Raw genomic sequence first — 24,399 nt, forward strand, 5'->3', positions numbered from 1 at the left:
GCAGACGCTTAACGACTGAGCCACGAGGCGCCCCAGATTTAGTCACTCTTGACCTCGGTGCCAGCCCCCCATCCCTGCCATTTTTTAAATGTCTTTAATTGTGGCGGGGAGGGCGGCGCCTGGGTGGCTCAGTCCGTTAAGCGTCTGACTCTTGGTTTCGGCTCAGGTCATGATCTCAGGGTCATGAGGGTCCATGCTGGGTGTGGAGCCTGCTTAAGATTCTCTCTCTCTCCCTCTCCCTATGCACCCTCCCGCCCCCACTTGCACGCACATGTGCACACTCTCTCTCTCAAAAAAAATAAGTAAAAATAAAAGTCTTGATTGTGGCAAAATACACATAATGTCCAATTTACCATTTTAACCATTTTAAGCGTACAATTCAATATTGGTAGGTATGGTCACATTGTTGTGTGACCGTCTCCAGAACTCATTCCGTCTCGTAAAACTGAAACTTGATATCCACCAGACAAGTCCCCAGGCCTTCTCCCCTGCAATTTTTGTCTACCAGGTAAGCCTCCTCAGAAGATTTCATATTAAATCCTTGACTCTTCCCATGTCCTCTGGATCCTCTATGGATGACATCTGTGAGGCAGAGGGTGTGCAGGAAACCCTTGAGTCCTGTCTATCCAGACCGTGGATGAACAACCCCTGGCATCCCCTGGAAAGTGAGGTGAACCCCACATCCCTGCTAGTCTGGCTGCCCGCAGGTAGGGCTGTGGAGAGGCCAGATCCAGCACTGGGCCACCGGAAATGAAGGTCATAAATGGCTTGTCCTCTGGCCTGTAGCCTTGGACCTTTGTAGGTCTCCTTGTCTGCACTCCATTTCTTGGCCACCCCTTTCTCCTGTGGCAGAAGGCTTGGACTCAGCGTGGGGATACCTCCCACACCCCTCCTGGGCTCTCAGCATTGCTGGCCTGAGGGTGCCACCACCTCATTTAGAACCTGCCTCCTGTTAGGACTCTGAGTCTTGCCCTCATGGTCACTTTCTTCCAAGATTCCGCAGCCAGGTGGTTTTCCTTGCTGGTCCAAGTTCAGAAATAGCTTCCTTTTGTTCCCTCTCCTACCTTTTGAGAGGTGACATTGTTGGTGAGGAAAGTCCAGAGTTTCTGAAGCTTTCTGTCTGGGCAGAGTTCCCTCGCCCTGTCACCGTGAGGCAGCCGCTCTCTAAACAATGCCCCAGACGTTTGTGTGGGCAGACCCCATCACGCACCTTTATCAGCAAGTGAGATCGATGCATTTGCCACCCTGGCCTCCAGGTGCTGCAGGGAGACCTCTGCAGGTGGGGTGCTGCCTCCAAGGCTCCTCGCCACACACTTTGCCTGCTTCTCCTCCGCCTGGCAAATGCAAGGCGCCGAGGGAAAGAACAAAGGATGCTAATCTTCTGTTCTCAGAAATCCTATTATCTGCTTGTTGAGAACAGACACACACATGTGAAAAGATGACTAAATATGCCAGGCAGTAAATGTAAAATGCCATCTGAGTTGAATGGACTACATATCCGACATGAGTTCAGAGGCAAGGCCAAGATCACTTCCAGCTGTGGTGGTCAAGGCAGGCCTCGCTGAGGGAGATACGCATGTGAGCCTGGCCTGCAGTGCAGATTGCCTTTGGCCTGGCAGGGAGAAGGGGTGAGGACCGCGGACAGACAGACATGGGGGAGCCACACCCACCTTATGGATGCATGAAGAAATGCATGCTTTTTCAATGCCTTCTTTTTAAAGGTTTTATATATGCGCTCTGCCTTTCTCATGCGAGTCAATTCAGAATGCCGTGTGCAGCGTCTGGTGGGGGCTCCGGTGGGCTAGAGTTGGGGGGCTTGCCCACTGGGATGAACTGAAGCAGTGAGTCTGGGTGGATGTGAGTGAGGGTCTTGAATAACCTGTCTCAAAGTTTAGTGGTTGGTGAGATAGAAACCTGCTCCAGCTGAATTCAGAAATTTATTTCTGAACAAATAATGGTAAAATTAGCAGACATCTGGAAGAGGCACATATTTCAAAGTTATTTTGGTCTGATCTATAAAGCGCACTATGAGGAATATGATTGGTAGCTGGTCTTAATAAACAGTGAGTTCTGCCTGCCTGAAATGCAAAACAGATGTATCTTTGTTCTTTTAAACTGACTTTGATGAATAAACTATATGTGACGTCAGGTCCAAGCTATTGGATGGCTGAGTCCTACTCAGAAATATTTTAGAATATAAAAAAGTTTCCATGGTCGACACTGAGAGAACAAAGTGAATTCCAGTCGCATTGCTGTTAGCATTGAAGCAGGTTCAGAAATTCAGGGAGGGCTTCGTCCAACAACCCCTTTTGGTATTTTGGGGGCATTGTTTCTCTCCACCGCACCAAGGCACCCTCCCATCTCACAGCTGCAAGCTCTGAGTGCGTGTGGTTTTCAGCTGTCATTGCTGGGGCTCTGTAATGGGCATTACTGCTGTTTTGCTTATTTGTACACATGTTTCCTAAAAGAGCAAAATTGGATTCTGCAGCAGTGATCCAGTATCTGGAGACCGTGTGATGTTGCCATTTCTCCCAATTTGTTTGGTTATGAATGATGCGGGGTTTTTAATCATTAGCATCTTGGCTTTGCTGGCTGTTTTTGGCAGACTGGCCCTCCAGCCAGCCCTGTGCTGTGCTCTGTGCATCAGGAGACCAGCTCACTCTGCAGGTGTTTCAGCCATAAACAAGCATCAGCCACGGGCTCCTCATTGTTTTTACGGAAACCCTTTGGAATTTAACTTTCAGATACAAATACTTGGAACAGTTGGCAGCCGAGGCGCACGAGAAGGAACTGAGAAGCCGGAGTGTGAGCCGGGGCAGAGGTGACCTCTCCTTGGACCTGACCTCCCCGGCAGCCCCTGCCTCCCCCACCTCTCTGCACAGGAGCCCTCCATCTCTAGACTCACAAGAGGCTCTCCCGGGAGCCGCCTCCTCTCCGGGAACAGCTCAGCATCCCCAAGGTGAGTGCTGGGATGGTAGAGGGAACTCTGATGGGGTAATTTGTGTTAGGCTTCTGGGCAGTAGGGACCAGTGCTACGTGCAAAGTGGTACCAAGTAGTAACTAAGGGTAAACTCAGAGCAACTGCTCCACACTAATAAACCAGCTGCCTTCAGAGCCACTTCTGTTAAAGCAAAATTATGTGTGAAGATTGTCAGTGCATGGTCATTGAGAAGGGAGAATATTGAAAATAAGGCTTACTTGGCCATTTCTTCCTAAATCACAGGGTATTAACTTAGTACCCTATAATTTGGACATTATTTATTTATTGGCTCTGCCCAGTAAAGCGACCACTTTAGAATGTTCTGACCTTAGGAATTATGGGTCTGTTTCCAATTAAACCGATGGAGAATAAAATTAATCAAAGCAAGCAAGGAAAATGCGGACTTAGTGGAAATAGAAGTTAAACACTGAGGCAGGAGAAAGGGAAGATAGTAGTGATCACTGGCGCATGTGGTGGGGGTGTAGAGGCTTGTGTGCAGACAGACAGCCTCTCCCTGGAGAAATTGTCTGTCATCTTAGCTTTATTTGGAGAAAAACAGTGTTGTGCACTGCAGCCTGAGAGCATCAGCTGTTTTCCTGATTGCTCTGAGGACGGTTGGGTCCGTTTTCTCTCACATTAACAGAGAGGATGGGTCTTGGGCACTGCCGTCTACACTGCGTGTTGATGAGCCTGCAGCTAGCACTGTTCAGTGTGACCGGGTGTTATGGCTTGCAGCCTGACCGAGGCTTAGCCAACGGAAGGCAACAGAGAAGCTCAACTTTTAACTCTCAGAGGGCTGACTAAATATGGCGTCAAGTTTGATTTCAACAAGGCAGGACTGCATGAACTCAGCAGAACTGGATGTAACGGAACAGTCTTGTCTGTCCAAGTCTTCGCTGGCTCTCCAAGCCTTGGGGCTCATTCTGCAGGAGCAGGCTGGCTTCCCTGCGGCTTTCTATCACATCCAGTTCCTGCTGGTCCCTGAGCCGTGGAAGATTGTCCCGGGCAGATGGCTCGGTCATAGATGAGTAATGTCGGTCTGAAAATCCTGAGACTCGAAGAATCAGGAAAACAGACTGTTCTAGGACAGCTCTGTGCTTTCCAGACCCTGCCTGGTATCCCTGCTCTATCTGAATTGTGGTATTGCCAGAGGCGATATGAAAAACATTCCCCTGCAAAGTTGTGGTTCAGCACTTAATCTTGGGACTTTTAACTCTAAAAGTTGTATCCTCTCCAGTTTACAGAATGGTTGTCTAAACTGGGAAATACACAGCGGCCCCAAGCCGAGAGAGAATTGTCAGTATCTATAAAAATTGTCCTCAAAACTTTTAGTCCTCTTGATGTTTGTGATGAAAAGGCAGTTCCTTGAGTATTTTGCCCAGTGATGGTCAAACTTGAGGCTGTTCTAACCAATTAAAGAGGCAGAATATATTTTTTTAAAGATTTTATTTATTTGAGACAGAGAGCAACTGAGAGAGAGAGAGAGCACAAGCAGAGGGAGGGGGAGAAGCAGACTCCCCACTAAGCAGGAAGCCCAGTACTGAGCAGGGAGCCCGATGTGGGACTCGAGCCCAGGACCCCATGATCATGACCTGAGCTGAAGGCAGATGCTTAACCAACTGAGCCACCCAGGTGCCCCAAAAGGCAGAATATTTTAAACTTCAGGAAGAACACAGAAAATACTTATCTGGGGTACCTGCAATATGCATTGGGGGAAAATAAAGTTATTTCAGTATGCTTTCAGAAAGATTAATAGTAGATGTCATTTTCCTCTCCAGAGAAGGGACTCAGACTGGGAGAATGTTCGACTGAAATCACACCACATGCATATGAAATAGGAATACTGGGCTTGAAATGAGACATAATTACAAATTAATGAAATGGCATTGTATGATGTTTGCTTTGTCCAAAAAAAACAAAGCAGTGGTTCTTGTGGAACCCGGGAAAGCTGTCCGTCATACATTAAGTAATTATCCACATCAGTCGGAACCAGCAAAGTAATCTAAAGTCTGGTCCTCATACATCACTGAATTACACAATTGGCAATTGTAAGCGTATAAGAAGAAATGCTATGAGAGGACTGTCTCAGAAAAGTGCTGAGACTTCCTTCTGATTTGGAGACCTTTGCCCTTATGGCAGAAACACAAAGTTGGACTGGCAGCAAGGTTTTTCTCAGCCTGGCTTGCTGTTGTTCTCTGAAGCGTTCTACTTGATTCATTCCTCCAATTCATAGTCTGTTCTTTTTACCAGGTCCCATTTTTAAAGGCTCAAAGTAGTTTTTTGCTTACCCCTAACATTTACAATATCCCAACATCTGGGGGAAGAATAAAAAAAAAAATCAAATCACGCATCCAGATGTTTATCCTGCTCCAAACACCTGGCACTCTGTGGTCCAAACATGCCCAGGTTGACTCACTTTTTCGTTGTCTCTGCTTGTGGAATCATGATGATCCTCTTCACCCTTGTGTAGTGCTCTGTCCCTCCCTCCCAAATGCTACTGTTTAACACCTCGGGCATCTGAGGAAGCTGGGGAGAGATGCGACTATCCATATATCACTGAGACTCAAATAAATGGGAAGGGGCCATCGTTTGCAGATCTTGTTGGCACCACCCTGGGGAGTAGAACCCGTCTTTTCACGCTCAGCTCAGGCGCTTATCAGGACGTGCTGGCACCCCAGTACTTGTGGCGGTGTTCCCATTCATGCCACGCCATCCCTTTCCTTCGGCTCCTTCCGCAATATCTGCGTGCACCGCGGCCGGCATTTCAGAGTTATGTTTGCAAAGAAAAGGAAAAACAGATATTTGTGACTGAATTATATATACCTCGGGATTAAAGGTCACTTTATGGGTTTTTTTTATTAAAGATTCTGGAGAATTTTTAATAACAGAAAATAGGAAAACATTAAACACTTCTTTACCTTTTCTCTTACAAAATATATTTAGAAAGAAGGCAGGATAAATGTTAAAATACCAATAGCATTATGTGCCATCTAGTGAGATCTTTCAGCCAAAAAACTTGCCAGCTAAATCTGCTGTAACTTTTGTATAACTTAAGCCGCTACCCCCACCATCAAGTCAGTGTGTGCTTGAATTATTTTTCCATCTGGCCCTCTTGTGGCTCACAGCAGATGTGTGTCCCAGTACTGCCTAGACTTCATGGTGATGGTCTGAATATTTTTCCTCTGTGTGAAACTACCAAGCCCGAGTGAGGAACAAACACATACATGTGTTCTCACTTGCAGTGTGCTGCAATTAATGGAGACAATCAGCCCCCAATTTAGGTAAACACGAAGGGCCTCTCTCTTCATGGCTTTAATTAGCCTTTCCTTATTTTCACTGAGCCCTGGTAGTATAGATCAGAATATCTAGTAAGTTTACTTTCTATTATTGTAAGAAACTCACAGATGTCTCTGGAAATAAGTTATTCTCACTAATTAGAGAAAAAGGTTCAGTATTCTTATTGGGAGAGAGTTCTTTGCTATGACACTTGAGGAAGTTACTGAGGAATAAAAATAATCTGTGTACCCACAAGTGAGATCATTTTAGCCAAGTAAGCTATTATCCTAGTGGGTGTCAGATCTGCATAACCTATTTCATGGAAAGAAAATGGAGAAACCATGCATCTCAAAACCGGGTGTTGAGGTTGGTCCCTGCCGGGTGGCCCTGTTTAAAAACCGCCTTTCCTGGAGGCTAGCGCTGGATGGCTTTCTTGTTCCCTGGCTGATACACCTGCGTCCAGCCCAAGGCTAAGTGGAGAGAAATTACCTTTCCCGTTCAAAAGCAGTTAGTGTCCTGAATTCACAAGTGGCTTTTACCCACTAATGCAGCCATGAAAGCATACATCGTGGCTAGATTATTTTTCTTACTTTTAGCTCGGTGCTCTCTACATTGCACACAGAAGTAGTACTTTAGAGATGCATTTGAAAACTTCACCACACCATATTAATTTTATGTCAGGGAAAAATATGTTCAATGGTGATTTTTTTTTTCCTTCCCGGACCTGGATTCCTAGATATTTCCAAATGTCTTATTGTTCGGCCTTCGAGATATAAAATATAACCTACATGGCCATGGCCTACTCACCAGCATTCACCTGGAGGCATTTACAGAAATTACTGACAAGCTGTACTGATATTTTCGCTCACAGATCCAAGCTTTTAAAAGTGCTGGTAAATAGGACTCTTCCTCATCCTCTCGCCTGGAAATAAAATATAGACCTATAGTTATATCCTGAAATGTTCCATTGGCTTAAATGAATAATAATTTTTCACGTAGGCATCGTTCATCATCACAGCTGTTGTCATTGTTACCAGTCATTGAGCACCTTTGTCACCTTGTGTGACATGTCTTGAGTCTCCTTCAGGTGTAGACACTCTCCTAAGTTACCCAATCCAGGTGGCAGAAATCAGAAACATCTGGTATCCTGTTTCCACTTGGCACAGTAACAATAGACTATCATCAGTCATCAGCCTAATGCATGCTGGTTCCCTTGCATAAAGCTTTTGGACACCTCCAGTCCAGTATTTCATGAATTGGCAGGAAACTAGATTCCTTGTGGTTCTGTGACTCAGGGCGGCCCCACCTCCCCACACGTCACCTGACTGCTACAACTTGATGCCATTTGGTCAGTTAGACAAAATCTCTCAGAAACTCTACCCAAGGCCAAGGCACTACCTGCAACACCTGCTGTGGAACTGCTTTATGAGCCTTTGCAAATCATTGGGTTTTCCTGCCTCGCTTTTTCTCTGCCTCTAAAAATGGAAAAGGGCAAAACTTTCCCTTTTTCCCCTCCTATAGAAAATGACCGTTGCCTGCAGCCTGTTTTCATGCACCATATCTTAAAACATAGTCTTGAATCCTTTCAAAGTAGATCAAGCATGAGTCTTACTTAAGTATGCTTAAGTGAAGACAAAGCATGGAATGGCATTAGAAAAGTTGTTAAAGAATGGTATGTTGATCATTTCATAGGTAGTAATTAGGTATCAAAAACTGAAGGGTCTGGGGCGCCTGGGTGGCTCAGTTGTTAAGCGTCTGCCTTCAGCTTGGGTCATGATTCCAGGTCCTAGGATCGAGACCCGCATCGGGCTCCCTGCTCGGTGGGAAGCCTGCTTCTCCCTCTCCCACTCCCACTGCTTGTATTCCCTCTCTTGCTGTGTCTCTCTCTGTCAAATAAATAAATAAAATCTTAAAAAAAAAATGAAGGCTCTAAGACTTTACAGACTTGTAAGTTAATAAGTTAGCTTGCCACAATTTTATGGATGGGGGCACAAGAAATGAAACTGCAGGGTCAGAGACAATGGACTTCATTATTCACAGCAATAGTAGTAGCCAGAGTATCAGCATTTGTGCCATTTCTCCTAGCCCCAGTTCCTGCAAGTTGATGTGAGTAGGCCCAAGTGATGGCTGCATACACAGAGAGGAACCTTGAACTTAGGGACCCCACATCTTTTATAGTGGGCAGTAAACATGTCTTCCTTTTGTCCCAGAGGGACACATTATCTTTATCACAGTGAGCTATAAACCAGCCAGTTCTTTGCTTCAGGGGAGACACCACCTGTGTCTTCCAAGGCCATTTGCTATGCACACATCTTTAGAAAGATATCCCAGAACTAAGACTGTCAGTGCCTCTGCTCATAAGACTGCAGAAACACAAGAAACCCATGGAGAATTGTTTCCAAGCATTGGATTATAATGGTTTTTAACCAGATTTACAAATTTGCATCTTAAAAATCTGTTTAACAGAAACAAAATATTCAACTTTAGAACAGGAATTAGCTTGTTCTTATTTGACAAAAGGAAGGTGCATCAGGAGTTGCAAGACCCAGTCTGGAGGAGGCACTGGGGGTGAATGAGCTTGTCTACATCTGGAGGTGCTAACAGGGAATCTGGAAAGACATCAGTGCCTTTCATCCCAGGTGGGAGCCTTGGGCAGAAGATCCCAGGGACATTCAGGAGGCCTCCGCAGATAGGAACACTGAGCATTCTTCAGTCAGTGTGGTAACTTTGAATTTCCAGAGTCGTTGACTAAGAACTGAGAAATAACAAAGACGAGTAACTACCCGGTTCCTTGTAGCATTCTTAACCTGTGGTGAGGACCTCGATCACCACTCTGCCACTCCACTTTTCCCTCCAGCACCCCTGCCCCCACTCTACCACCCCTGTCTTTCCCTCACCCACCCTGATAAGGCATTTGTGCAAAATGATAGACTGTTTGCACTGTGGCGGAATAATCACATATTAGGTTTCCTGTCCCTAAAGTATGCTTTTCCAAGAGAACTCCTGGGGTCAGTGACCCTGCAGTGCATCTTAGCTGCCTCTGAACAGGGCACAAATCTTTAGAGCCTTCGGAAGCTGGAACATCCTCTGAGAAACCTGCTTCCACCAGATACAGTTGGAAGTTCCAGTAGATGTTTGTTGACTCTCTAGATCGAGCAGTTCTTGGTCCTTCCTTATGTATCCCCCAGATAATTTCCAGACTCAGCATGTTATTTGGCTTTCATATCTTCTGCATTTCTCATCACTGTTTTCTCATCCTTTATCTATCTTTCTCGTCATTCTGTTTCAGTCTTCTTACTGACTCTTCTCCTGCCTGCCTCCTAAGTATTGGGTTTTTCCAAGGGACCTTTCCCAGCGACCCTCTGTTTTTATACCTAACTTCTGGCCGTTTTCTCAACATCCCCACCTGTGATTCTTAACTACCTACCATATGAAAACCTCCAGGTCTGCATCTCCAGCCTTGGCCTTCTTGAGCTCAGGACACATGTATCCAACCTCCTTAGACATCAGCATCTGAATGCTCCACAGATATGTCACACTCAACAGGTGCCCGTCAGGGGCACTCAGATGGGAGATTCACCCATCTCTCACCCGTAAACTCCCTACCCCCCCAAACCTGTTCATACCTTCCAATCCTCATCTGGTTTAGACCATTTCTCTTGGCCTAGTCATTTAAGCTGGAAGCATGCATATTATTTTTTACTCCTCCCTTAATACTCGCACCTACATGCAACCACCAAGTGTTCCTGTGCTTCTTTCTCTCAGTTCAGCCTTCTTTCCTGTCTCCCTGTTGCCAATGCCTTACTCCTGCTCTTAACCATCTCTCATCTGGACCATTTCAGTAACTTCTAATAGATCTCATATCTTCCAGGTTCCTATTAGCAACCCAGCCAAAAAAAAAAAAATCATATCTGTTTTTAAACAGCTCTAGTGGCTCTCCATTATCTATGGCATAAAGACAAGACCTTACATGGCATTCAAGACTTTGGTTATCCAGGCCCTACTACCAGTCTTTTACCTCCACAACCACCCCTACCTGTTACTTTGCATCAGCACCAAACCACAGTCACTACCTGAAAGGTGCTATGTACGTTTCTGTGCTTCTGTGCTCGAGAGCCCTCTTCCTCTTGGTGCCCACGGGGCTCTTAGCCATCTAGTTGAAGCATCTTTTCTAAAGCCTACTTGGATTATCTTATGTGTTTGCCTTACATCTTGTGCATGCCAGGGATATAGGGCTTGTCTCACTGTATATGCAATAAATGGTCCACCCCTCTTCATCTGTGTGTTCCCCAGAGGAGAGCCCATGCCTGCACTCACCTTTGTTATCGCCCAATGCTTGGAGCAGAATAGACATTCGGTAAATGTTTTATGAGCTAGTGAATGAACAAATAGCATGAAAAAATAAAATATATTAATCTGTAGAGACAGCTGTTTCCCCTCTATCCAGAAATTTACTACATGGGTCATGATGGAGGACACATATTTGAAAATCTCATCTACTCTCGAAAGACTGAAGGAAGGATGGTGGGTTAATGTAGAAAGGGAACTGTGGCAGAGAATTAACATACGTGGGCCATTTCCTTCTGAGGATCTAACCCTAAAGGAGGAAGAAAATTCAGAGGTTGACTCTTGATAAATTGATAATTAAGATATTTATTCAACCACCTATTAAATTACCTCTTATTTTAAGTGGGTCTTTCTCCATTTTTTTTGTGAAATTTGCCAACAAGTTCAGATAAACTAAGTTGTTGACTAAGTGGATTAGTGACTAAATATAAGTGAAGAAGGGTCAACTGTTTGGGGTGAGAGCTTAAAAGTGAGATTTCTAGTTGTACCCCAATTGTAGGCCAGCTGGTTCTGCTTAGGCATGGTCAGACTTACTGGCAGGAAGAGCTAATATTTTCTTTAGATTATAGTTGTTTTGAGTCCATAATTTCTCTTGGCTAGACCACTTTATCCTGAAAAATATTTGGGGGAAGATATTTTTCACATCTGATTTCCTTATGCCTAGCACAGTGCCTGGCACATCAGAGGTATCAATAAATATTGGTAGAGTGAGTGTTGCTACTAATTACATTAGAACATCTAATTAAAAGTAACTACCTCCCGCTAAGCCTGAAAAAGTGAATTAATCAAAAAACTCAAGTTCAATCAATTTATTTGCTAGCTGTTATTACTCAGGACTATCCATTTTAATGCTAGTGTATACTTTCCAAAATAGCCATTTTGTTTTGATGTCATCGATGTTCTGTCTGGGGCTATGACAAGAGCTAGAGGTGCTCTTGAAATGCATTGCCGGTTTGGCATTAGACAATGTCTCCATCCTTGAGGAAAGGCTTGTCGTCCTCTTTGCTCTTTTGAGAAAATGAGCATGTAGTTAACCTAGAGGCTCCACCAGCCCTACTGGGCATGGAAAGACAAATGTGTATTGGAGCTGATCCTGAACTGATCCTGAGCCAAGACAAGATCTCTCTATCTGATTTTAGAAGAATTTAAACAAGCTCAAAGGAAGTCTTCATATCCAGGGGTTGATGTTTGGGGTCATATGGTTCTAGTTCAAGATAATGAGAAAGCAATGATACAATACGGATAGAGTAATGATACATGATACAATAATCTTAAATTGCTTTTTTTTCATTTTCTGTTTATAGTGTGAAATAGAATCTATCCATTAACCGATATTGCAATAATTGGACCCGAAACTAGAAACTGTCCTGATAATGCAGAGGAATTACATCCTATACATGTTTAACCAAGTGAACTCCATCAGAAGCATAATCTGAGGGGCAAAGGTGGGGGGAGTGAAAAATCACAATTTGAATAGTGCTTGTAATCCTGCCCAACATGCAACTAAGATGTAGGTTTCCATGTGATGAGCATGACATGAGGGCCACGGATCTGTTTGAGTTATTCCTGACTTTCATGTGCCTCTTATAGTATGAACAGCATGCTGCATCAAATGTGATTTTAGAGTAAGGATTTGTGTTTCGTGGTACTACAAGCCCAATACTTCTCATGGCATTCCATTGAAACTAAATGAACACCTTGATTGTTGGAACTGTGAGGGTTGGTATGGTATCTATAAAATGGCATCTTCCAAAAGTAATTTTGGCCACGTAGGGTTTTCATTTTAAGAGGTGGTTCAGGCTGAGCCTGTTTAGAAAATCTAGTTCTCAATTTTGAGAATAAAACAGGGCTAAATTTTGAAGACGTACGAATTCACTAGACTGATGGATCAGTATTTTGCACATGATAAAGTGGGGCTTTTTTTTTCGTTTGTTTGTATAAAGCTTGAAAAGGCTGAGTTTGAGCCCATCCTAATGAAACTGTTCCCTTAGGGTAGTGATTCTCAACACAGGATGATCCCTGCTGCCCCCTCCCCCACTCCCTCCAAGAGATATTTGGCAGCGTCTGGAGATATTTTTAGTTGTCCCAACTGAGGAGGAGGTGCTATTGGCCTCTAGTGGGTAGAGGCCAGGAATGCTGCTGAACACCCTACAGTGCACAGGACAGCCCTCCCACAACCAAGAATTCTCCAACCCCAAATATCCATGGTATCAAGGCCAAGAAATCCTGCTCTAGAGTGAATGTGAGTGAACAGCTTAGCATGAACTGGCCCAACACCAAAGGCAAAGTCTGAAGAATTTTCAAAGTTGTGAGCTTTTCCTCTTGGGACCTTTTTCACATTTATGTGATTAAACCACAAGTTTAAAGTTGATGGTGTTAGTTATTAGCTCTGAACTGGGGAGGTCCCTGGAATGTACATGATTTGGAGCAACTATTATAGAATTGGCTAGCCCAGCCCTTGGTTTCGTAAGACCTGCCAGAAAGCCAAGTCCTGTCAGAGTCATCGAGACACCATCACAGACTGAAATCAATTGAAGCCACCCAAAGACTTATTAAGTTCAGATCTTTCTATCAGCAATTTATCTCTTCAAAGAAAAGTTGCATGATAGGAGATTCCAACTGGACCCTCTGGACTCAGCTGTCAGGGACATGGATGAAAGCAGACCTGGAACGTTCGTGCACCCTGCATGTTATATTTGTTTGTTTGTCTCTTCAGGAATGATTATGTGCTGCTCCTTTACAGCATAAGTCACCCACCTCACAGTGTACCATCGTGATTAATAGCCTGAGGTTTTCAGTCAGTCCCGTTGGGGTCTAAATCCCAGCTCTGCTTGTCAGTGAGGCTGGAAGGAGATGGACATGCTCAGAGGGTGCCTGAGGGCAGCCAGTGAAGGGACAGTTCACGGAGGTGGGGGGAAGGTCATAGGACCATTGGGTGGAGAAGTCCCCAGAGACGAGCAGCAGTGGGGGACTATCAACACTGCTCCCACCTCCAGGCCTGGAGGAACTGGGTCCATGCCTGGGACTCAGAGCTGTAGCCTTGGGAAGGAGCGCACAGGATAGAAATGGTGGCCTGACCACTTCTGCCAAACTGAGGCCCCACGTGAAGAGAGTGGTGGCATAAATACTCCTCCCTCCCTCCCTCCCAGCCTCCCGGGGGCAAAGAGCAGAGCAGAGGGCGGCTCTGGAGGAGCAGCTGTGAGCATCCGGCCCACTGTGTAGCCCCGGACAAGTTGCTTAACCTCTCTGGAGAGGTGTCCTCAGTTCTCACATGGGGACACTAATCTTCATGCTGCTGATGTGAGGGCTCCAGAGAGTGGTGTGTATGTGGTTCCAGGGACGCAACAGGGTATGGAAGGCACTCGGGACCCAGTACGCTGGGCCTGACATCTAGTGAGGTTTCCGGGACCAGATGAGGAGTTGGTGTTGGGCTTTTGGAGGGACAAAGAGAGCTAGCTGCTAGGAGCCATCCTCTGCCCTGGCTGAATTCCTCCGGGCCTGCTCTCTCTCAGCTCCCTCCCAGCTTTGTGATCTGTGTGAGGGAAGTCCCAGCATCTGACCGGGCGCCCTTTTATATTCTCTCAACAAAAGCAGTGAAGTTTTCCCTCTTTCCCTGTGGTTCTTATGTTGATGGGTTCCCATCCTGCTCCCACGCCCAATCTCCCTGTCCTGTAATGTCTGTTTTCTTTGGATAAAGAATTCCCTTGAGTGCTCGTGTTCAGGTTACAGGCCCATTCCCAGGATGGCGACAACCAGGTTCCTTGTTACTTCTTTCTGAGTAGACTGTGGATCTCTTCCTTCCAGTGATTTCTTCCACATGACCTAAATTATCCCTTCCTGTATCCCTGTATGCAGTTTAATTTTGTTTTTTCTCCTTTTTCTCCTCTCCGCACTCCCACCTTAAAATTTAATTTAAAGCCCTTTGAATCAGGTCAGTGCAGGTTCTGGCCAAATACATTTTTCTGGCCTTTGCTAAGCGCATTCTGGCAACACCAGGATCCCATCAGTCTGCTAGTTTAGGATGGGGTCCAGGAAGATGGGTCCTGGTTTTGGATGCCTTTTATGTTGCCAGGCATTTCTTACCGTGTCCTCCCTTCACTTCCACACTCATGCCTAACGCGGGAGGAAGGACTACCTGGCCCCTGGCCCAGGAACTTCTTGCAACTCCTCTCCTTCTCGGCCCAGCCCCAGATCGTCACATCCTTCCTCCGTCTGAGGTGATGGGCGGGCATGGCTGGTGATAGAAAAGCTGGGGGGCCCTGGCAGCTCCTGACTTGCAGGTTTATTGCAGTCACTTCTGACCCTGCATCAAAGGCAGGGCTTCAGGGTCCTTACAGGCATGTGCTCGGGAGTGGGTACCCTGCCTCTTCCTGCCCAACACCATGGCCTGGGTCTTCACTCTTTTCTCCCCAGCCTTGCTTTCTGAGGGCAACATGAGAGGCCTCCCCACAGAGGGGTTGTGTGGATTTAGTAGCCTGTTCACGTGAGGTGTGCTCAGCTGCAGTCCTCAGATGCTGACACGTTACGTCCCCCAGTGGCTCTCTGGCGTGGGGAACAGCTTCCCATTGGCGCCACGTTTTTATTCATCATCGTCTGTTGAGCCCATGTCTGGCATTCGCTTCTTCCTCCTCGGTCTCTGTCTTCAGGGTTTATTTCCTGGACTATGTGCTCTGCACGACTGAGGAGCTTCATCCATAGCACCGGGCATGTGTCAGCTGTCCCAGCGGGAAGTGTTTGCCTGTGTCTACCTATAGCTGCCATCATTGCCCTCAGCGTGATGTCCCAGGTCCTCACCCCACCTTGCAAGGCCCATTGCCAGAGCTCCAACGCCAGGTCGCTTTCCTTCCTCCAGCATGGCCCATGCTCCTGGTCTCCGCACATGCTCTTCCCTCTGCCCAAAACATTCTCATGTCCGCTCTTCCCCCTTTTAACTCATTTTCCTCCTTGGAGACCCTGCCTAAATGTCATTTTGGCACAGCAACTTATGTTCCTTCCCAGGCCTTGCCAAAGTCCCTTGCCATACCCCCCCCAACCCCCCAGGGCACCATGCTTTTGCTTTTAGCACACTGTCATGTGTATAGATATGTTTAACTGTGTCTGGGTGAGCCAAGGGGCTGGGATTTCCATGTTCATTGGTGGTAGGGTTCCCCCACCTTTGCCATGCAAAGGCCATGGCCAGGCACATAGGTTCTCTCTGCTCCTCTGTAATCCCTATGATGGCAAGCACTGGGTCTGTCACTTGTGTCTCTCATGTATCACTGTGTCTTTCACCACCAACACCATTGTTAGGCTAGAGAAAGGCTCATTTAATATAAGGACGGGCAATAGTGGGAAGTTGTGAGCAGTTTCCACCCCTAGGTATTGAGAAATGCCTTAGCTCGCCTTCGGGCTCCTCCTGGAGACTCATAGGATACAGTTCCTCCTGCTTCCTGGGCACTCCGTGAGGGTAGATGATACTTTTTCCCTGTCTGCCCAGAGTGGGGCAGCCTGGCAGAGGGTAGTGACTCAAGGAATGGGTGTGTATGTGTGGATGGGGTGCTGATGAGAGAGGTCCTGATGAAAGAGAATGGGAAAGGGGAGCAGAAATGCTCTGGAACTCGGGGTGTGGTCTCCGGGAGCTTCCTGGGTGTCAGCAAAGCCTTTGTGAGCAGATGTCGGCCCAGTACTGTGCTGGGGGCTTGTGGACATGAGAGGAAGGTCAGGTCTCAGCCCTCGGGGACCTTTTGCCCTTGTCATTCCTGTGTTTGGTTAATGCAGCTGCAGAAGGGCCCTGCCATGGATCCCGGCTGCTCCTTCCAGGGGACCCCTGTCATTTGTTATCCAGTGCCTTCTCTTGGGTGCCCGGCGACATACCACTGTGATCCCCGTTGATGGGTTTTTACGTCCTGTTTCCCTAGCCAAGGAGTGAGCCCTCTGAAAGCCGGGATGTGTGTTCTGTCAGTGACAAGTGTGCCGCCTGGTGTGTGTGGGGCAGGTATTTGTCAGGAAGGAGCAACAATATGTTTGCTCTCACACCGTCGCTCTCTAGCTTCACTGGTTTTGCTTGACTCGAATGTGTGTGAATATTATTTGTCCATCACTAGGACAACCTCACGTGCCACAGATTTGCAGCTGGGCCTCGTGCTGCAGTCTGCATTCTGGTCAGGAGGAGGTTTTGGAGATGCCTACCTCCCCAGCAGTAATGACACAGAGAAACCACCTGGTGGTCGGATCACACACAGAAATGACTCCACGAAGTTAGGCCCTAGTATGGGGGGGTGGGGGGTGGAAATTGCTTAGTGTTTTAGCCATAAGCATGCGTGGCTCTCTAGCATGTGCGTGTCCGTTACCACACCTGTCCAGACCGCCACTGCTCATCGGGCCAGAGTTGCTGCTTCCACGGAAGGAAACATGATGGTGGCGTGTGCATGGGCTGAAGTCACACCGCCACCAAATCATGGGTTTTTCCTACTTCGTGTGCCTAGTCTCCTGGGGATGGGGAGTAGACACAGGCTTATGGCAACCCACCGCACCCATCTCCCTGTCAGTGATAAAGCCCCATGGAGGCACCCCAGCCAGTGTTCGCCATATGCTCACCAGTTAAAACTCAAACGCCTGCCACATGCTAGACTGTTGGAAACACATTTTTGTTTTGATGTGGCTATTCTGAAGTAAATGTGCGCAAGGACATATGCCTTCTGTCAACCACTGGATGACAGTGGTATTGGTAACACGGTGCTTCTGCCATGCTTGTAAATGAAGGGGTGTTTGTAGCTCCTTGCTAAATATTTTATTATCAGATGAAGAAGAAATCACCATAAAAATTCCTCTGATACCAAAGGGAATTTTTCTCAAGGGTGTATTCACTCTTTCCCTGTGCTCAGCTCAGTCTTTGCTTTTGAAGAAGAGTGTCTGACAGTACCATGCTTAGGTATGTGGGCTCACGGTTGTATGTCCTTTGGTTTCCTCCTGCTACTGCCAAGCAGCACATCTCGGCCTAGAAACTTTGTCCTCATATCACCAGTTCTTGGGGACACCCAGCAGGGGCAGCCAGTAGACAGCAGAGGGCCTTTGCTGCCATGGCCTGCCTTCCTCCTGTCTCCCAGGGAAGCAGGTTCCTGTACTAGACTAGAAGATGTACAACCTGTCATGAAGCCACAGGCAGGTGGAAGGGAGAGGCCTTCTGTGACCTCTACACTCAGTTCCTACCTAAAGGGCACTGGAGAGACTCTCCTGGAGGAGTCATTCTTCCTTTGGTGGTTGGAAGCTACCCAAGGACATAAAGAGAAGCTGACGTTGCACCTTCCCCAATTCCCTCTTTCTCAGAGGAAGGGCAGCCTGGGAGAAGATGAGGGGTGGGTGAATTGGACCCCGGGAGTCCTAGCAGAATGACTTCTGGGTGGGAAGCTGAGGGCAGCTGGGCTCCCTGCCCAGTGAGGCCTGAGCTCTCCTCTCCCGTAGCAATGGCAGTGCCTGGCCTGCTGGAGGGCCTCTTCTGCCAATTCCATTGCCAGCCATCCCCACTCACCTGAGCCAGCAGGTTGCCTCCACAGAGGGAGCACCCTGATCTGCTTGTCCTCCTAGGGTCTGGGCAGGTTTCCTACAGTTCCTGCCCCATGCAGATCCTGCTGGATTTCTGTATTTGTGTAGCACATGCCTAGGGCTTGAGCACACACTCTTGGGGCACACTGCCATGAGTCCCGCAATGTGGTTTTGTCCAGGCCTGAGGATCACTCTCTCAGGAGTGACCTGTCTCCCTCTGGCCTTCACATGTGGCAGTTCGCTCAGGATTTTCTGTATTCTCAATCATTTTGCTACCCATACACAGTGAACAGCTGAGAATTTTGCTCAGTAAAACCACGCAAAGCCATACTATGCCATTTTCCTGTTCTGTAGAGGATGGCACACATGGGAGCATGAACATTTTACCTTGCTATGAGCATCAAATTTCCAGTCTTGATAGGTTTACAAATAGTCCTCTGTCTGAGATTCTCCTGAACAACTTTCAAAGTCATGGGCTAATCAAATTATGAGCAAACCTAATTCAAGCAAAGGGCGACAGTCCTCATTGGTTTGGCTACCGAGAAAACATAGGGCAGCTCCTGGTGTGTAACAAATTACCACAAACAGCGATTCAAAATAGACCCATTCATTATCTCACGGTTTCCGTAGGTCAGAAGTACAGCAGGGTGCAACTGGGTGCTCAGCCCTGGGTATGACGAGGCTCCACTCAGGGCTGTAGCTGGCCTGTCTCTCACCGGGAGGCCCTGGGAAGAATCCACCTCCGGGTTCATTTAGGTTGTTGGCAGAAGTCAGTTTCTTGGGCTCACAAGCCCAAAGTCCCTGTTCTTTGTTTTATGTTGGCCAGGAATTACTCTCAACTTCTAGAGGCCACTCACACTCCACGTCTGTCACATCACCCCTCCATCTTTAAAGCCACATGCTTCTAATCTCTCTGACTTTGTTTTTTTGTGGCCAGCCAGAAAACACTGTGCTTGTAAAAGTCTCACCAGATTGTATCAGGCCCCTCTAGATAATCTCCACATCTTAGAGTCAAGTGACTTGACACTGTTCCATCAGCTGCCCAATCCCTTCCCAGCAGTGCCTAGAGGAGTGTTTGGCTGAATGGCCAGGGGATGGGAATCCTGGGGACCATCTTTAGAAATCTGCCCACAACAAGCTGCAGAGAGAAATCCACGTCATGTCTTTCACACCTCACTTGACATTGCCAAGAAATTCCTGTTGTGATTATAATCTCCATTGTTGTCTCCACCAGCGAGTGCTGGGGATCCTGAGCCTGGACCGGAGGCGGAGGTGGGGCAGGGTACGCATGAGGCGAGCCCAGAAGTAGCGCCGGCCCGCGTGGCAGCGGAGAAGGAAGTGGAGCGCGCGCTGGAACAAGAGCTGGAAGAGCGGGCCGCCCTCAGTGAGAAAGAGAGGCAGAGCGAGGAGGTGAACGAGAAGGACAACTGCTCTGCCTCCAGCATCTCGTCCTCCAGCAGCACGTTGGAGAGGGAGGAGAAGGAGGACAAGCTCTCCAGGGACAGGGGACCTGGTAATACAGCCCCTTTTCTCAGTAAATACGTTCCGGGGAACCCTGGGTGGGGGACTTGGTTTGCTGGCCACTGAGATGACCCTGCTGGCTCAGCTCGCTCCCTGGGCTGTGTCCCCTGGTGCCGGGAGGCGAAGGGTGTGGCCACACTCTGGGCAGCCCTCAGCTTCCTGCCCCGTGGGGTGGCGGCCCCCATGCCCTGTGCCATGCTGTCGTACCAGGTGGGAAAAGGGCCCAGTAATGAGGACAGCAAAGGACTTTTCCTGAGGAATAAGTCCCAAAAGAGAACTTCCTCATTTCCTTCTAATTGCTCGTTAATAGTAAATGTAGCTTTTTTCTGGGTTAAATTTAGACGTACGTCATGTTGCTATCTGCTCCCTTGGAGGTTTCGTCAGTGAAGTGTGCTAAGCCATTATGATGGACATTGCAGACCACAGCAATGTGTTTGTTAAAATGAACTGAATGAGTGCTTCTAGAAAGTGGCAGTTCAACGTGTGCTGAAGTCAATTTGATGTACTCTAGTGGAATATACATGGTTTAAGTAACTTTCTACAGTATGCTCAGGGCTGCTCTTTAGTTAGAAAGTATCTGCTTTTCTTTATGAAATTAGATCTTTTTGGCATTATAGCTGATATTCATTCAGTTCATCTGTGTCATGGCAACTATATGATGAGAGACCAAATGGAATGTTAATCCTCCCTGGGGACTCGGGGAGGGTGCCACAGAGGATTATAGGAATTGTAAAGGATTCATATCATCATTTGAATTATGGTTCACATGCAACACCATAGGGTTGGTTTTCCTACCCACGACTTGCATGCTGTTGAGATGACAGCCACCTCTCTCAACTAACACCCTCCACCAGGGGAGGCATGTCTTACTGGCCAGCCTTCATTAACCTACAGGCTGATACACACACAAGGAGCCTATGTCTTGGGCTCAAAGTGCATCATGAAGGCTCCACAAGGGCTTGCCAGCTGATGCCATGACCCATGCATGCCTCATTAGCTCACAGATTGAGAATACATGGTCTCTGAAGCTTGTATGTGTGCATGAAAATTGAATGAATGAATGAATGGAGCTGTAATGCCTGCCATGAGACCTATCAATCAATGTCTTAGTCCGAGCTGATATTTGAGTTTTTACCAGCCATATTAATAAGTTTTGTTCTTTATATTGCTGGTCATTATGATGCACTGAAGAAGAACTGAAAGACTTTATTAGCTTGCATCTTAGTAATTATTGCATTGAAAATCTCGTGTCTGGTTGAAGATGTATGTGCTAGAAGGTAGTACATATATTGATATTTACTTAATTTTCTTTCAAAGTCAGATGGCAGTTAGTCTCCCAAATTGTACTTGTTAGAATTCACATTTAATGTGATTAGGGTCACAGTACAGGGGGTCAGGTCGGGTAAGTCTTCTTGATCAGTTTGGTCTTAAATCATGTTTTATTATAAATAGCTGTAGGAATTATTCGTCATCACTAGTTTTAGGAAGCCTAAAACATACCAACAAGTTGGGTTAGTGAAAAGAAGCCAAGGAACAGAACTTTCTTAGATCAGGATTGTCCAATATTTTTCCAAATAAGGGCAACTTTCCAAAAATGGAGACTCTACTCCCAGTGAAGAACCATTGACTTTCTACCAAAAGCTGGTGTCCAAGAGTATTGACTCAGGAATTAGGGCTTTGCAGTGACTTTTTTTCTGCTTCAGTCTGGGGCTATTAAAAGATGCGATCATGTTTATTTGTTGTAGCTTCTTAGTTCCTAGAAAATCCCACTGCTCCCAGGTACCATCAGCAGCTGTGAAGTCAGGCAGCTCTTAGCTTACAGAGTGTTCTCAAATCACAAAAGCAATCCTAATGATCCTAATGATTGTATCCATTACTCCAAAATGAATCTGTAGGGCTTGAAAGAGTCTCAACTTATTCTGGTTGTGTGGCTTTCTTTTTGTCTCGTATGTTCCGCTCCATGGTGTTCGTGTGAGAGGTTTTATCGTAGCATTTGTTACACTTTGCTGTAATGCCTTCTATAACTGTCCTTTACCTCCACTTGAATGTAAGCTTTGTGAGGATGGGGATGTCCCTCTTGCTCATTGTGAGTCCTCACTTCCTCCAGGAAGTGGAGGAAGTGAGGACTCACTAGCTGTAGGACTGGACATAGTAGATGCTCAAAAAAAACCACTGATAAATAATTGAATGAAGAGGCATCTGGCTAAGATAGAGCAGCTCTATTGTTCCCAGTTCCTTCCTCTGACAACTAAACTAGGAACACCCTGGGCATAACCCAACAATCAACCATAGGAGGACTCCGAAAATTGGAAAGAAGGCAGACTGTCTAAGGGCCTTTGGACTTTAATGACATGGCAGTGAAGCTCTAAGTAAATCCTAGTCCCATAGCCAAAGAATTGGGAAAAGGATTGCCTAACAGAACAGATAATCTTTTTGGCTATAAATACATTGCCCTACCCCAGAAAATTACTAACGGAAAATCTGCTACTGTACTACTCCTCCGCCACCTGGTAGTTTCAGTGGGACCAAAGAGGAAGTGATCTGCTATAACCTCCACTCCATGGAAACAGGAGTGACACAGTTCCCATTCTCCCCTCCCTCCAACTCTGTGGTGTCCGTGGGACTCAGGAGGGAGCTAGTCCTCTATCCCCTGCCCAATAGAAGCCAAGAGTGCTCTCTCATTTCCTTGCTGGGGTAGTTCTGGCCTAATGGAGAATTGATACTCCATCCCCTACGGGGCAGAAGCAAGTGGCGTCCCAGTTCCCCTATCGGGGTAGTGTCAGTGGGGTCCTATAGAGATCTGAGCTTACACCTTCACCCAGTAGGAGAGAGACTTGAGGCAGTGGAAGAGGACTAACCAGCATTCTGTTGCCCCTGCCCTCCTTCTCTGACACCAGCTGGGCCCAGCAGGGAGCTCAGTGTCTATCCCCACCTGGCATAAAAAAGGTAGAATGATGTGGTTGGAGGTAGAACTAGTCTCCAATCTATTCTCCCCAACCCAGAATCAGTAGAGACCAATGGGAAGGTGAGCCTTCGCCTCCACTTGCAGGCAGTGTGAGTAAGTGTTCCACTTTCACTGGGAAGATGCCAGTGGGGTCAAGGGGCTGCTGCACCCCCACCCTGCCCATCTGCAGTGAGGGTGAGTCAGCCCTCTTGCTGGGGTGGTGACAGTCGGACCCAGTAGGGAGCTGAACATCTACCCCCACCAAGACCTGTACACCACAACTAAACAGGGTGAGCGCCTGCTGAAAGAGAAAACGTGATCCAGAGTCTAGCAAGTAATCCCCAAAATATCCAGGACACACTCTAAAATCACATATATCAAGAACTAGGGCAATCACAACCTAAATGGGAAAAGACAAACAACAGATGCCAACACCGAGATCAGCTGGATGTTGGAATTATCGACAAGATAATTTTAAAGCACCCATCATGATAATGCTTCAGTGAACGGTTCCAAACATTCAGGAAACATATGAAAGAAATGAAATATCTTAGCAGAGAAATAGAAGATATTAAAAAGAACCAAAGAGAAATTATAGAACTGAAAAATACAATGACCAAAATAAAATACTTGTTGGGCTCCGTAGTAGATTGGAGACAATAAAGGAAATAATCTGTGCAGTTGAAAACAGATCAGTAGAAATTACCAAATCTGAATAACAGAGGGGAAAATAGACTAAGGAATGAACAGAACCTCAGGGACCTGTAAGACTGTTATCAACAGAACTAACATTCATTTCATCAGAGTCTGAGAGGGAGAGGAGAAAGCCTGCAGGGCTGGAAAAATACATGAAGAAATAATGACTGAAAATTTCCCAAATTTGGCAAAAAGCATAAACCTCCAGATTCAAGAAGTTAAGCAAATACTGATGGGGATAAATCCAGAGAAATTCACACCAAAGCAAATGATAAACTTCTGAAAACTAAAAACCGAAAATAAAAAATCTTGAAAGGGAGTAGGAAGAAAAATGTGTTACCTATAGAAGAACACCAATTCAGATGTTTCATCTGAAACATGGAGGTGAGCAGGAAGGGGCACAGCATTTGTCAAGTGCTGAAAGACGAGAATTATCAACCCTGAATTCTGGATCCAGCAAAAGTAGCCTTTAAGAACGAAGAGAAAATGAGGACATTCTCAGTTAAAGAAAAACTAGGAGAATTTGCCACTAGCAGGCCATTCTCAAAGAACGGCCAAAGGATGTTCTCTGAACAGAAAGAGAATGATGACAGAAGGCGGCTCGGAATTTGGGGAAAAAAACCAGAACAATGGAATAGGTAAAAATAGTAAATAAAAAAGACTGTCTTTTGCCTCATAAGTTTCTTAAATCATATGTGATGGTGGAAGCAAGAATTAGAATGTGATGTGTTGTGCTCAAGTATGTAGAGGAAATACTTAAGACAATACTGTTTTTAAAGTAGGGAGGGTAAAATGATCTAAAATGGAATTAAGGGTTCTATGCTTCAAAGTAGTAGAACATCAATACCAGCACGCAGAGAAGTTAGTGTTTATATCGTAATTCCTAGAGCAACTGCTAAGAAAATTATAGGAAGCAGTGTACTCAAAAACAGTAAAAGTCAAATTGAAATTCTAAAAAATATTCAGGTAACCCACCTGTGACCCAAAATGGAGAAACAGGAACTAAAACAAAGGGAACGAACAAAAAATAAAGAGACAGACTGAAGCCCTAACATAATAATTTATTTTTTTTTAAAGTAGTTTCTATACCTAACATGGGGCTCGGATCCACAGC

General features: G+C 46.3%; 1 protein-coding gene across 4 annotated transcripts in view; it reads left to right on the top strand.

Moving 5' to 3' along the window:
- Nucleotides 1–24,399, top strand: part of FHOD3 (formin homology 2 domain containing 3) — a 450,944-nt gene that overhangs the window by 364,482 nt on the left and 62,063 nt on the right. For all 4 annotated transcript variants that reach the window (XM_027576518.2, XM_027576519.2, XM_027576520.2 and 1 more), the window contains 2 exons: nucleotides 2,745–2,959; nucleotides 19,359–19,637. In XM_027576518.2, coding sequence (XP_027432319.1) covers nucleotides 2,745–2,959; nucleotides 19,359–19,637 — 494 coding nt within the window. The remainder of the gene's footprint in view (nucleotides 1–2,744; nucleotides 2,960–19,358; nucleotides 19,638–24,399) is intronic.

Source organism: Zalophus californianus, chromosome 14, assembly GCF_009762305.2.
Source record: "Zalophus californianus isolate mZalCal1 chromosome 14, mZalCal1.pri.v2, whole genome shotgun sequence".
In the NCBI taxonomy this organism is placed as follows: Eukaryota; Metazoa; Chordata; class Mammalia; order Carnivora; family Otariidae; genus Zalophus; species Zalophus californianus.